Source organism: Melanaphis sacchari, unplaced genomic scaffold, assembly GCF_002803265.2.
Source record: "Melanaphis sacchari strain LSU unplaced genomic scaffold, SCAv2.0 Contig66_pilon_pilon, whole genome shotgun sequence".
In the NCBI taxonomy this organism is placed as follows: domain Eukaryota; kingdom Metazoa; phylum Arthropoda; class Insecta; order Hemiptera; family Aphididae; genus Melanaphis; species Melanaphis sacchari.
In genome coordinates this window covers 88372-103750 of record NW_020271477.1, presented here as the reverse complement: position 1 = coordinate 103750, position 15379 = coordinate 88372, and the positions used below count along the sequence as shown (strand labels likewise).

At 41.1% G+C, this 15379-nt stretch overlaps 2 protein-coding genes across 7 annotated transcripts in view; both read left to right on the top strand.

Moving 5' to 3' along the window:
* Positions 1–15379, top strand: part of LOC112600701 (putative uncharacterized protein DDB_G0282133) — an 83416-nt gene that overhangs the window by 56285 nt on the left and 11752 nt on the right. Inside the window, exon 1 of one of the 5 annotated variants that reach the window (XM_025348003.1) lies at positions 9994–10139. The exons of 2 other annotated variants lie outside the window; for them this stretch is intronic. The gene's annotated coding sequence lies outside the window, so the exon portion shown is untranslated. Of the gene's footprint in view, positions 1–9993; positions 10140–12231; positions 12311–14457; positions 14595–15379 lie in introns of those variants that run through there. 2 more of the 5 variants (XM_025348002.1, XM_025348001.1) reach the window with 2 other exon arrangements.
* LOC112600703 (interferon regulatory factor 2-binding protein-like B) lies at positions 2405–9334 on the top strand. 2 transcript variants are annotated; one of them, XM_025348006.1, is made up of 4 exons: positions 2405–4075; positions 5510–5854; positions 7841–8316; positions 8396–9334. In XM_025348006.1, exons 1-4 carry the CDS (start codon positions 3265–3267, stop codon positions 8519–8521), a joined length of 1758 nt encoding a protein of 585 aa, XP_025203791.1. In that variant the 5' UTR covers positions 2405–3264; the 3' UTR covers positions 8522–9334. The 2 variants fall into 2 exon arrangements, with proteins under 2 accessions (XP_025203791.1, XP_025203792.1); XM_025348007.1 differs by lacking the exon at positions 5510–5854 and having other exon boundaries at positions 2406–4075.

The window sequence follows — 15379 nt, the reverse complement described above, 5'->3', positions numbered from 1 at the left end:
GAAACAACACACCGCGCATGCCGCCGGCCCCGGTACCGCCGCCGCCGACCCTACTCTTCCGCTTGTCCATCAACCGGGTCAGACGACGTCGGCGATGCCCTCGGCTGACGGGCGTTGTCGGCGGGGCGAGGGCGGCGAGGACACGGCGGCTCTGCGTGTTGTTACACGGCGGTCGTCGGCTGTGGCACGTCGGCCGGCGGGGCGGCGGGACGAGATACGTCACGCGAGATAAACCAAACCGCCTGTCGCGCGCGCCAGGAGAGAGGAGCGCACGGTGAATAAGGAGCGAAAATAATAAAAAGTATACCTATATACACAATAATATCCAATACACGTCCACGAGAACGGCCGAGACACAGGTGTGCAAACGATATCCTGAATATCAACAACTGCTCGCCGCTTGCTCCGTAACGCCCCGATGTTGGATGTGTGTGTGTGTGGTGCTATGGTGAACCCGGTGTACGCGTAACGTACTACGGCACCGAAGTATTGCACGGCGTTTCGCTGAAAATGTCGATCCGACGGCGTTCAAGCCGCCGCCATGTTTATAACGACCTCTCCCCATCCCTCGGCCCGGAAAACTGTTGAGGTGTTTTGTTATTGCGACGATAAATTGCATTTGTCGCTATTCGACCGAGACGTCGGAAAACCGATGTGCAGTGGCGACAACACCACGACCGAAATCCCGCGAGCTGCGGACGTGCTGCGCGTTTGGTTTTCAGTTTTTAGCGCGGTGTTCAGATTTCATCGTTGCGACTTTGCGCGCCACCGCGTTCGCGGAAATGCGACGGTCGCCACGACGTAGAACAATGTTTTATCATATTATTATTTAAGCTGCCAGTTTTATGTTATAATATTATTGTATTCTATTGATGTCGGTGCTCGCTCCGATATGATTCGTTGAAGAAATGTTACGAATTTACAAACACTAAATGTATAATATAATATATATATATATATTATATATATATAACGTATAATGATCAATCATGACATAGTGACTACGATAAATATTAATATTTTCAATGTGTCGCTAAATTCTATCCAAAACACACATTATTTATCTGGTTTGGCACACGTATAAATATAGTTCGAAGTATTATAGGCGATGGCAACACTATTACTATGGGAGAGTGTTACTATAATGGTTGAGGTGGGTGAAGGACCGAGAGACCACCAGTGAGTGAATAGTAGTAATAAAACCAACTACCAGTGATTCTGTGTTTAAGTATCAACAGGGATGCTGAACAATGTCAAGGTCATTTTCTTACGACCGAGGTGAACATAATAACAACCTCTCACGTTCGTGAGAGAACTTAAACGCATTGTTTTTCCATTTATTTTAACCGTCCGTTCCTTTACAAGCACGTAGTTGTATTCACCTGCTGTGATATTCTGACGAGGTCGAAACCGGTCTAAGGTCTTATTATTATTATTATTATTATTATATTATTTTTAAAAATTACTTTCACAATATATAGTTATTATTATCACACAGCATTGCTCTTTTGTCACAAAGAGACTGGTGACCACGTTCCGAGTTAACAAAATAATATCCAAAGATCCAATAAATATTTTGTCAGACATTTTAGAAAGTTGTACAACCGTTTCAATGCACGATTTCAAAATGTTTATATTGCATTATCCTTAGTATACGAGCATAACCAAGCCCCAACGATTATTCTTCATGAACCACGGAACACCGCCTATTATTTTCTTTTTCTATAGCTCAATAAATGTCATTAAAAGTTATATTAGTATTCGTTATATTACTTATAATTTATAAGTTATTAGTAAACTTAAATAAAATGTAGTTGTTCGAGTAATCTACAGACCACCAAGATTACAGTTCACGCTGCTTATCATTTCGCAAATTAGGCACCTACTAGTTAACCGTAATCTATATCAAATAACTGAAATTACAATATATAATGAGTTTAAGATAGTGTTAGAACTATGAGGGTAACTTATACCATTGATTATAGAATAGACTACCCATTAATCAATTAAACATATAAAAATTGCAACTGAATTTCAGTGCTGTTAAAATTCTATATAAATTGATAGATTATAGAATTTTTAAACATTACACTATACACTGCATTGGTATGAAGTATTATTTAATAACTCGCAACATTATTAATCTTGTCAAAATAAATGCACTATGTCTGCACTGTAAAAGTATTAGAACGTTTTAAATATAACATGGAATATAACCACAATAACACTAATTATTAATGCAACTGAGAATTTAAGCTAAAAATCTCAAACATAAATGTATTTAATATCCGATAGCCTATTAATTACTTCGTAAGTTGTGAAAACATGTTGAGTAGACGTACCTATAGCAATACGTGTAACCGAACGAAGATACCAGGAAGAGTAGGGTCGGCGGCGGCGGTACCGGGGCCGGCGGCATGCGCGGTGTGTTGTTTCGTGTGACGGTCGGCGTGTGCGCGTGCGCGGCGTTTTCGGATCAATGATAAAAATAAAATACGAGTACGATTACGGCGGGCGCGCATGCGCGCGTCCTGGAGGGTCGCTCTCACGTACGTCGGGTCCCCCGGTAGATACGTCACACGCGCGCGGCGTCGAGCTCCAGAGAAGCCGGTTGTTCATTGGCCCGCCGCGCCGCGGAAACTCCGCTCACCCCGCGTATCGACGCGCTAACAAAAGGTTGGCAGCGCTGCGACAACACACGCACACGATCGTTATGCCCGCGCGCTCACCGACACCGACACTACCACCACCACCGCCACCACCGCCGCCTCCACAGTCGTCGTAATCATTACCGTCCCCCCACCCCACCCGTCGTTACCATAGTTCGACCGGTCTCACCACCCCGCTCAGCCCCTCGCCATTACCGCTAGCGACGTCACTCCACTACGACCACGGCTGTTCATCGCGCTCGCTGTGTGGCGCGGTTACGTTCAGTTTCCGTGTGTACGTTCTCGTGTACGTGCTCTTCATGATCGTTATTCGTGTTCTCGCGCGTACAGATTATTATTATTATTATTATTACCATTAGTTTTGTGTTCGATTTGGTTTTGTTTTTTCGTGTTTTTTTTTTTTTTTTTTTTTATATACGAAAACATTTGATCATATGGATTTTGTTCGAGTGACGTTTATTCGTAGCGTAATAACATCAAACGACGACGACGACGACACAACGATAACACCAAGTGTTCTGTATTATTAGTAAATATTAGTCGTCGACTATTATACTGACGCCGCGCGCACTTGTCCTCCAACAAACCGGTGACCATGCAGATGGGTAAGCGACAACACTGTTACCTGTGCGACTTGCCTCGTATGCCGTGGGCGATGTTGCACGATTTCACCGAGCCCGTGTGTCGCGGGTGCGTCAACTACGAAGGTGCCGACCGCATTGAGCTGGTGATCGAGACGGCCAGGCAAATGAAACGGGCCCACGGGTTCCAGGAGTCGGCCAGGTCCACGTCCGTGGGCGGCGGATCCAACGCCGTCAACGCGCATCACCCGAAAAATTCACATCGACACGAAAACGGCACCCTGGAAGTGGTCGGATTGCCGCCGCAAGCCCACCAGTTGGCCGCGCGACAGACGCAACAACCTCCGCCGCCTCCGCCGCCAGCCGCCGCCACATCGCACTATGCGGCACTGCACCATCAGCGGTCCACGCTCATGGAATATCCCGGTAGGCCGGGCGGCGGTCACGTAGACCACGAGGTGGCCATGAGCCGGACGTCGGTGCGTTTGTCTCAGAGCCAGCAACAGCAACAACAGCAACAGCAGCAGCAACAACAACAACAGCAACAGCAGCAGCACATGGCGCAACATCACCTCACGAGCCGGGTCCCGGCCGGCTCGCAGGGCCTGAAACGCGGGCTGAGCACGCAAGCCGACGACGACGATCACCACTCCGAGAGCAACAAGCGCATGATGGAAGAGCAGCAGCAGCGGCCGCCGTTGCAGAGGGGCGAATCGCTGCCGGCCGTCAGTCTCGCCGTGCCGTTCGTCGAGCGGTCGTTCAAAACCGAACCCAAACACCCGATCAGGACCACGTCGTTCGACACGTCCACGTTCAAGACGTCCAGTAAGTGTCTTTATTGTTTTTTTTCGCCTTAAATAATAAACCTTTCGGTGGTAGATAGCACGGTGATTTTTAACGCTTTCCGTCCGACGGTGACGACGACGACGACCGCGTCGTCGTGTATCGATGACCACCGCGGTTCTTCGCGTCCCGACAAATAAGATAAAATAAATGTGATTTTATCCAGACCGCTACGAAAAACAAATTATAATATATTGTGGTGTTGAATAGCATTTCTTAACCGTGTAGACGGGCATAACGTCATATTATTGTAACACCACTATCGTCGAAGAATTATTATTCTTCGTTATCGAATACGCTCTTCTGTGACGTAGTAATTTTGTATGGCTGGCGTGCGGTTATATATAGCGTCGAGCGGTCGGGTGCAATGGTTGTGTGGACCACGGGGGCGTGAGCGTATCGAGATCGTTGATAATATTATACCATATTACACTCGCCGACGGCCAACAGAAACACGTTGGTTGACGGATGGGCCGTGACGTCATGGAATCCGGTTCCCCGACCTGGTTCAACCGGCAGGCCACTGTAATAATAATAATAATAATAATAATACTACGTTTGAGGCACGATTAACCGTGGGGTCGATCTGACGAATTCGTCTCAATCGGTAGAACTATGACCTTGGTAGTGGGCCCTAAAAATACACAACGCTACGACGGATTGCGGAATCCGACTTATTTTACGCGTTTCTGGAGGGTGGGCGAGCGCGGTCGGTCGATCGCTTATAGATTTGGCAACGTTACTCGTACGCGACGAGTCTCGTGACGTAACGCCGCGTACACATGTACACGCACGCAGTACGCTCTATTGCGCTTGCGCGCGTTTTCTACGGCAATCGCTCATCGGATGATCCGATCGTCCTACCCTTCTCCCTCGTTGTCCCGCGGTGATTGATTGTTGTTTGGGTGCCGGGTGGGTTGTTTTGACGACGGGTGCCGATCGGTGGTGCATTTTCGTGCGTTTTGACTAGAGTGCGGATATTACACTCCGCGCGCGTTCTTGATCGCATTACCGGTTGGGGGGGTGGTAACCGTCGTGTTGTCGTCAACAATGACCTATTAACAACGAAATAACACGTGGTCAAAAGACTCAAAATCTAAACGCGTTTTTACCGGTCATGAGTGGAAAATTAAAGTTGGCATAGGTATCATATTTATAATAATAATAATATCATCCCATGCGAACAGCCCACAGACGACTATACGTATGCGTCTTGCGTTCTCTCTTTCGTTTTTCTTATATACTAACTCTTCGTTTCTGTAAAATAATAACTTATCTGCACTATCTGTTTGGGCACCATCTTTTATTACTACACATTATCCTATCTTTCGGACGACACCAAGCCAGTTTTATTTATTTTTTTTTTGTTTTTTTTTTTTTTTTTTTGTTTATTGATTGTCCCTTGTTGTGCGCCAGGTGGATATGCATCGGCCGCCGTGGCACAACAGTGCATGACCAACGGCAACGGACCGGCGGCTGGATCGCCACTGGCCGCCGGCCGGACGACCGGGTCGCCAACGGACGGACCGCCGTCCATGCAAACGATCGGTGCCGGCGGTGGCGGGCAGCCCGGTGCGCAGAACCAGCAGAACGGGCCCAGCAACCCGATGGCGGCGCTGATGAGCGTCGCCGATAACCTGCCGCCCGGTTCTCCGCAGAGCGCCCGCGGCAGCCCCCCCGGTTCCACCGGTCCCACCGCCCAAGCGCCCGGTGGTCCCAGGTCCGCATCCCGAGGATCACAACATTCGCCAAACTCCACCGGTATGTATTTTTACACGCCAAATCCGTCCGTCCGTCCATCCGCACCTCCACGGCCCATATCTCGCGCCCATTGCAGATCGTCGTTTGCGACGCGGAAGTTCGGCGGCACACGCCTTTAATTGCACTAAGAGTTTTTAGATTTTTCTCTCTCACCCATCTCGGCACTCGCCACCTCCGACCGCTGTAGTACTTGTCGAACCGTCACCCCAAACGCACCGAAAAACATTTGCGTCGTGTTCCCTTCTTTTTACACGATATACTTATTATTTTTTATTAATTTCTCTAGCAGTACGTTTTTAATAACAACGAGTACTCTATATGTTATTGTATCGCTTTATCTCGTTGTCGGTTTGTAAATTTTTTTTTTCGTTCAAATATTTTGTTTTTGTGTTGATAAAACACGCGTTCCGTTAAGTGGGCAACATAGGGGCGACAGGGTCAGATAAGGAGACCGCGTGTACATCTCTCTTTCATGTGCACTTTAAATGCCCGTCTTATCGATATCTGTGCATGTGACAGTTTTGTTAGATTACCGGTATTGGTAGATCGATAGCTTTCCGTCGAATTTATCATCACGCGCGCATAGTTCAAGTACTTACACGGTCGGTCGAAAATAGTACCATAATATTATCTAATCACACGCCACATTCGACGCAGCCGGCACAACATTGCTAGGAAATTCTTTCGATTCAATTAAAATAGTATCTGTCCGGACTACGCGTAGTCGTTGGTACAACGGTGAAATGTCTAAATTGTTAATTCGTTACGATTCGTATCTATATCGGCGTATTTAAAAACTAAAAGTTAAGCATGAAAAAACAAAGAAAATCTCCTAGCTCGTTTACAGGAATTCCTGGGACATTGCATGTCTTGTTTTTTGCGCACGTGCATTTTTAATCAATGGTCATAATCATAAACGATGATTACACAATCGAATAAACTTATAGCGGGTTCATTGCATAATAAATTAAAAATAACTTGTAAATTAGTCGAGAATGATTATCTCGGCGTTATGGAATAAAAAACCAGAACGTTAAAAAGTGTATGCTATAACTTTTTTCTACATCTATGACCTGTATAAGAATGCAAAAAAGCACCGATAATCATAATAAAATATTACGCTGTTTTAATATTACAATAACAAACACGATAAAGGTATTTTTTAGATCCTCTCGTTTATAACTGCTCTTTCAGTGTAATGTGTAACCGTGTACCACCTTCTGCGTTCGTTACGACTAAATTAAAACGAGATCTTTCATCTAACAAAGATCTGTTGATCTCTGGGATTAATTTCATTGATTCTTAAGAAAAAAAATAGTTTTTTATGTTTTTTTTTTTAAACAAAAATTTCAAACAATGTCTCGTTTCCTTAATTCCTGTCTATAATTAGAATATTAAATGTTTAGATTTTGTTTTATCATTTGTTGTAAACCTTATGTTATAACCGACTGCTGTGGAAATAGAAACCGCATGCCGCGCTATACCTACATACTATAGTACAATAGGAAAAAAAGTCCATGATATAAGGTCTCGGTGAAAATAAATCTGGAAATAGTTTTTAACTTACCTTTTAATCTGAGATTTAGTTTGGAAATATAGATAATAAAAAGTTAACTTGGATAATTATCAGTTACAGTATTATCATATTACAGTATTGTATAACATTGTCATAAAATCCAATCACATTTTCAAAAATATTTAATAATTTAAATTTATGAATTATTATGATTCATAAAACATTCTTGTATTATATTATTTTTTAATCATAATGATTTCTGCTAAAATATCATAAAATTAGAAAATGCATTTATATATCATATAATTTTTTCATAGGGATCCCCTCAGCCCCCTAAGGCTGTTTTCGGTTATTATTTTCCACGAGACTTCCGTTCCATCTACCTCCGTACACTATTTTTTTTTTGCTTGAAGTAGATTTGTTGATTTGCCGTCCTTTTTTTTTTTTCTTTAACAAGTCGCGTTTTGTAGGCGGTTCGTCCAGCGGACGTAGATCATCCGGAAGTCGTCACGTCAGCTCCACAACTGTAACGTCGAGCGAGGCCAATGGCGGCGGCGCCCCCGGTGCCGTTGTGCCAGGCGTCAACGGTCCGAGCGTCAACGGCCCGAGCGGCGTCGGAGGTCCAGCCGCCAACGGCACCGGCGGAGGGAGCGCACTAAATGCGTCTGTTCCGGTCGGCGGCGGTCCTGACGGCGTCGCGCCCGGAACCCCTATGGATGCCGCCGCACCGACGTTACCGCAAGTTCCGGCTTCCGTGCCTCTGACAAACGCTTCAGCGGCGGCGGCTGCAGCGGCCGCAGCCGCAAATACGGCCACGCTTAAGTGTACGTTGTGCCAAGAGCGTTTGGAAGACACGCACTTTGTCCAGTGTCCGTCCGTTCCCCATCACAAGTTCTGTTTCCCGTGCTCGAGAGACAGCATTAAGCGACAGGGGGCCGGCTCCGAGGTAAATCCACGACCTCGAATATCTAGTGTTTGTGTTTTAGTTTCGGTGTTAAAATTTGTGTGCATATTTGTTATTGCAGGTGTATTGTCCGAGTGGCGATAAATGTCCACTGGCAAATTCAAACGTGCCCTGGGCTTTCATGCAAGGCGAAATAGCCACCATATTAGGCGAAGAATTCAAAGTGAAAAAAGAACGAGACTCATAAATTATATTATTATTATTATTTTTATTTTTATTATTATTATTATTATTATGTCATATTATATACTGTAAATGTGTTTCACATAATCATATGTTATATGAAACCTCACCACCTATGGATCCTATCAGATTATCAGACTTATAGGCCTGGAAGGATCGAGGCCTCGAATGTAAAATATGCATTTATTTATTAAGCCCACTGTATATTATATTATGTATAAAATAATTTTATTACGTTACGTAAAAATGCCAATAGTTATTACTACGGTATTGTACGTCCCCGTAGGGGCAATCCTTTATTTTTACTTTTTAGGTGAAATTTAGAATAATTTTAACCTCGTTATGTTCTTGTTTCCCTGCCGTTTTCCTTCGACATCCCGTCGTCGACGGGATATCGAAGGGAAACGAAAGAAAGCAATCTTTGGCGTCAAGACTGAGTCAAGTCGTGTTTGTATTTTACATTTTTAAGAAAAACGGTCTCAAGACTGTGCTAGTCAAGCAAGTATATGTATAATATAATATATATAAATCTTAAGTGCACAAAATGTATATTACTGTTTTGTAGCTTTAAACTATATATCCTGTAATTAATATTTAGGCCGGTAGCGTTGAAACTACGTTTGACATTGTTTTCGAACGGAGATCATTTGTAAAGGAACTCACAATCTCGCTTGTTTGTATCTCGTACGTATACATATTTTATCAAAAATATTATCGTACTAGATTTTGTGGTTTCTCTCCCACCCGCCGCCTCTCCCAAATGTGTTTAAATAAAAATAAAATGATAATAAAAATACAAATCGGTAATCATTGGACACGTTTAATATTTTATTACCAACACTTTATAAGTTTATTGTATATACCTAATGTTGTATAAAACAATGTTTATTTTTTATTTATTTTTGTGGCTTTTTTCTAAAACGCTCATCATCACGCGTTATAAAATCCACGGTACTTAATCGTAGTAAAAATAATACGTTCCTGCTCCTCGTTGTTGCTGGCTATAACTGCAGCTAATTCTGCATATTATGCGACAACTGTTGTTCTCGGTTGAAATCGTGAATAAAAAAACTCGCCCACATGATGGCTACAAAAAAGATTGCGTGCAAATGTCGTCCGCGTTAAATATTTTAGGCGTCGTCTCGTGTACCTACGCGTAAGACTGCCCGTAACCCTTGTGAGTTTTCCACTCTACAGCACTCTACTACTATTAACATGGTTTAATATTTTTTCATAATCGAATTTCGCGTAATAATCGACAAGATTTTAATACGTGCCATAAGATTCTCTCGATAAACCAATGTCTAAGCGAAACCGTTATTGTTCCTCGACATTGTCGGGTGACGAAAATGGCGCAATACCGTTTCCTCCCAGATTGCATCCGGTCAGTTCGTTGGCCTTTACACGGCGACATCGCGTAATGGTCTATGAATGAAAAATGAAACGTTCATATTTTCGAGCGATCGTGAGATACTACACAGTGTGGGCGGTCGGTGTTTGTTGCGTTTGCGTGCGTGAAAACTGACGGCGAGTGTACGCATAGTGAGTGTATAGTCGTCACATCATCCACACGCGAGACTTGCGAGTGACGTCACCCCGACTTGACTTTGCGGTGCTTCACGGTAAGACCTTCTCCTGTGTTTATAACAACAATACCTAATTTAATATCGTGCAGTACTCGCGTGAATAGGGTTGAAGGCCCTCGTCGTCGGGTACACGCGAAAAAGGCATTTTAGTCTCGTTTACCGGGGAGGGGTTGGTACGTATATGGTATTGATCGGCGGCGGCGGCGGCGGCATCGCCATAATATGTGTATTGTGTAAGCGGACCATAAAGGGTCGAATCCGCTGCCGGGCTGTTGCTGTTTTTTTTTTATTACGTACAGCATGACGTTAGAACCGACGCTCTCGTTTCCCGGACACCCTAGTCGTGTACCCATCAATCGATATGGCCATGGCGGACGTATCGGACGGCTTGAAATAATGGTGATGATTGTATACGGTGGAATCAAAAAACTTTTTTACACACTGTTCGCAGTTTTTTGTGCCCTTTATATAATTTTATGACGTAAAGACGTGTTCGCCGGTAGCCGCAGGTATTTAAATGACGTTATTATCAACGACGTGAGGGCGCTGATCTCATGCGATTATGATTTTTACTCGCCTCTAGAAAAACGGTTTTTACAGCAAACTTTTTTTTTTTTTTCAAATCATGACTTGTGAATGTAATAATTTGATGAATACTGTTCACGATTAAATGGTAGATACTCGAAGCTTCTCGAACGTATTTAATAACGCCATGTACAAATGTCCGATAATAATAATAGACCGATATAGCGACGGTCAGCAGTACTTTGAGTGTTCAATTATTGTTTGATTACCTAATTGCCGGCCATGAATTGTGATACGGTATCAGCATTATCAGCCAATAGACTATATTAAGACAACCATGTTCTACAATTATTATTTTTAAACATCTATTTAGACTACCTTATATTGGAGCAGCACTCGTCTAATGGGTATACAGTATACACTATACTGCATAGTGCACGCACCAAACTGATCACGCGATCAAAAGTATTTGCGCAGGACATTTAAGTCCTAGTGTATGGTTCATCACATATTCATACGATGTGGTACTACGGCCTCTCTGCACGTTTAATTTCACGAAAACGATGAATAATTAGTTAGTGCGTCGTGTACATACGATTTCAAAGTTTAAACTCTTGTGAGTATGCTCTTCGCCCGAGGTCCTGTACTTTTTGTACGATGTGATGATGTCGAAGACGTTTTATTTACTCGTTACCGGCATTACAAGTTGTCTCTCCGTCTTTTATTAGTCATTAACACATTACGTCACGGCAAACCGAATAATAAGGAATAATCCGTTTTATTGTCGTTTTAACGTTTTCACGTCGATAACGGTACTGGGGGATTAAATTATTTTTATTTTGTCGATGTGTATTATAATATACCTATTACTTTTTACCGACTGCGCGGCCTACTGAAAGCCTATGGGTACCGACTGAAAAAAAAATAAATAATGATTAGGTACCCGCCCAGTCGATCGTTTTTAGACGGTGTACCACGTTCAATTACTTTTTATGTCCAATATCGGTGCCCAAATCTATGACCATAAGACCCGAAAGACGTCTCTCCGTACGATTTCAATAGGTAATGATTGTTGTACTTTTACGTACCTACCCGTTTTAATACGATACCGTACCGACAACCAACGGTAAGACGACGTGGTCGCCACACGAACATTATCGATTACCGTAAATTGTCGTCGTCGTGTACCATATGCGCGCCTTTTACACTTGCGGCAACTCGTGCCGCAACATTGCGCACGTGTACACTCGTCTGAGCCATGTGCGTACATAAACAAGCCAGGTCGCGACGACGGTTTTTCCCGCGCTATTATATTTTCCGTATAAATTATGATGTTACCGTCGTCGGGGATTGGCCGGGTTATTTCTCGACCGTGGTATAGTCGCGCAGCCGGTGTAAAACGACATTAATATTTAAATATTTACAGGTAATTTTATTATTTACGACGAGCAATATGACCTTTATCCGTATTTCGGATGATGTTATTATTATTATTATACGACCTACCAAGCTGCTTTTTTTTTTTTTTCAATATTTGTTCCCGCATTTTTTTTTTTTTTTTTTTCTATCCGTAACTTATAATTACTTACGCAAATACTTTTAGAACACAACATTCATCGAAGAAAACGCGACCACAGATATAAATTTAAAACGTCGACGTCAAGCACTTATATCGTTAGCAGGTATAGACGTATAGTACTAAACCCGCACGTACGTATAATTGTGTAATGCGTATGTGTGAATGTGATCGTACATAATTATTATATACGAACTCGAGTTTTGTGTGCGCCACATTTCGATGATGATGTGTGGTTTTTATTTAATTTTTTTTTTATTTTTTTTTTTCTGTTGACCTCGTTTTTGAATATTTAAACAATTATTGCAATGCGGTATGTCATATCATTATTGTTGTTACGTGTTAAATACATGAGTTGACTTTAACGTAGAGGTTGTCGTCGTCATGATAATAAAATATTTCGGTTTCATGTTGTTAGATTTTGTTTTTGTTTTCTTCGCCGCCATATTTTCATACGAATTACCACGAATAAAAACGTCTCGACAAAATGTTTTCGTTTTGATTACATAAAAGTTGATTGTCTCTGTTCTAACTTCCAATAATCTAATCTTCGAGAAGAATATTTTGTTCTCGTAATCATCATGTTATCTTTTGCTGAGACAACTCATAGGCACGTGTATCATAACTGCGATTATAGTTTATATTTTATCTCATCTACACTCGTGTACATAAACTGATGAAGTCATAACTATAACGAATTTTACTAGTTTCAATCGTAAGGTATGATACTTACTGTATTATAATTCTATTTGACAGTACTTCGTACGTGCTATAATTTTTTTGAATAATGCTTAAGTATATACAAGAATAATAAAAATAAATATTATTAATAATAATTAAATAACAATATACTGTTTTAATATAAGATGTATACTCTTAGTATTTACGTATAATATGCTACCTTTATATTTATAACCAATACTCAATACTTTCATGTCCCTTATCGAATATAGAGTACCTATAGATGTACAATATATATAGTAATACACACCGATAACTAGTGTATTATTGTAATTTATAGCATATTTATATGAGAAATTTGGAAACAATTGAACTATATGTTTTAATTGCTGAAGTTCACAAATTTATGTATATTACATTTGAATGTTTATTTTTTACGACGATAACGTGGGTTAGTGTCAAAATTCGTTTAGAGTAGCTCTCACTAAAATCTTTCAGTCTACTCAGTCAACATAATTAGTGCTTGAAAAAGTGGGGAGAAGAAATTCATTATTATTTTTTAACGTTTTAGAGAGTATTATCATTAATTATTTTTGCATTGGTACATTATATTTGAAAAATATTTTTTTATCCTAAGTACATTAATTTTTTAATTTTAGATACTCAAATTTAATTTGACTAATCATACAATTTAATATTATTATACATAAAGTTGCACCTCATCCCTTATTAACAAGAAAACAATTTGATATTGAGCCGTATCTAATATATAATAATGTGTAACAGAATCATAAATAGGTACCTCCTTCCTCCGTGCACACATCTACTTGGACTGAATTCGACTAGGTATAACAGCAAACTATAGACATAGATTATAATAAAAAATAAATCAATGTGGGTACATTTGATTAATTAAATTTATTTCTTACGTAAATTAATTAATACTTAGGTATTATAAATTATTTGTTTGAGAACTGATGGTTGGAGAGTGTGGGTTTGGAGCAAAGTAGATTGAATCAAATTGTTTCAAGACGCTATAATTTGTTTTATGTCTAAGAATTCATCTTCTTTTATATTTCCAATTCAAACGCTGCAGGTTAAAATAGTCGTGCATCATTTAAAAATCACGTATCATGAGTCACGTCCGTAAAAGTATATAAGTTGTACCGAGTATTTATGGGTTAGAACTCGTGTATAGTAGGTACGTCAGGTACGTGTACCCATACATAATGGTTAATACTATATTAGTTTTGTAGCGGATTAACCGTAACGTAGAAAAGCGAGAATGGTTCGTAAATTTCTATAGATTATTGTATGACGGCATAATTGTACGAAATAGTCATAGCGTCCTGCAGGCGGTAGGTACTACGTGTTTCGGCATTTTATCGATTTTACGTCACGGCCTACGGGGAAATTGCGGTCATTATAAACCGTTGGGCAGACCATATCGAGATACATACAGTATAGTTTTTTACTCGGGTACTATATACGTTTGTATAAAATCGTGAACGGTCGGGACAGCGCACGGAAATCAATAGCAAATTAAACGATAATTCGCGTCTGATGGTGGTCGATTTGTGCAACGACGCTCAATAGTATTACAGCATTTTGTTCGGCGTGTTTTTTATACAGTTGTGGAGTAACCTTTCTTTTGGAGATTTTCGGCGCGAAACGATTTGATACACTGATTCACGCTACTATATTCAATGGTATGCCTATTGTTTTATTTGTTCCGTAGTTATCATTGAGACTATAATATATTATATCATGTGGTGCTTGTGCACAGGTGATTCTTTACATGCGCTACTCTATTATATGTTGTAAATTTATATAGTACACCATATAGTTTACTGTAGTACAACAAAAAAGGGATGTGTGTATATACGAATTTACAATTTTATATCGTCAAAATTTAATCGTATTGCTTCTATGCTAATAGGTATTTTATGTATAAATCGATAACGTTGAGTTTTTGTTCTATCTGTTAGGTCCTACAGTATATTATGTATAGAATATAACTTATTTTATTATTATGCTTAATATACAATAGTATAGCCCTAGAAAGCGATATGCAAGTCGCAAGTTTGATTATAGTATGAATAATGCGGTCTAAATGTAATCTCGAATCCGGAAGCTTAGCTACGCGAAATAAGCTACAGTACCTTCGCGGTAAATGCGTTTATGTAACGCGCAAGCGTAAAGTTCAAACGTACAAACGTCCACTAATCCCTTCTACAATGAGAGGAGAAACGGGTCGCCGTTTCCTGGACTGCGATAACTGAGAATGTCGGGAAAACGACCATGTATCATTATTACTATTATATCCAATAGTTGTATAGCCTTGACGTCACGCTAAAATTCCCGTTGCAGTTTTTCGCGGTCAACGGATTCACGCTTTTTTTTAACCACAACAACGATGTACAGAGTACAATCACCGATCCTGGGCGTATTCTTTTGTTAAAATGTGACCCAACTGCCATTAGCAGAAATTTGG

Bases quoted from the DNA above. Each gene is read 5' to 3' on its own strand.
- LOC112600703 (XM_025348006.1), top strand. From the start codon at position 3,265: ATGCAGATGGGTAAGCGACAACACTGTTACCTGTGCGACTTGCCTCGT. The intron at 4,076-5,509 runs GTAAGTGTCTTT...GTTGTGCGCCAG, and splicing joins GTCCACGTTCAAGACGTCCA to GTGGATATGCATCGGCCGCC. The intron at 8,317-8,395 runs GTAAATCCACGA...TTGTTATTGCAG, and splicing joins GACAGGGGGCCGGCTCCGAG to GTGTATTGTCCGAGTGGCGA.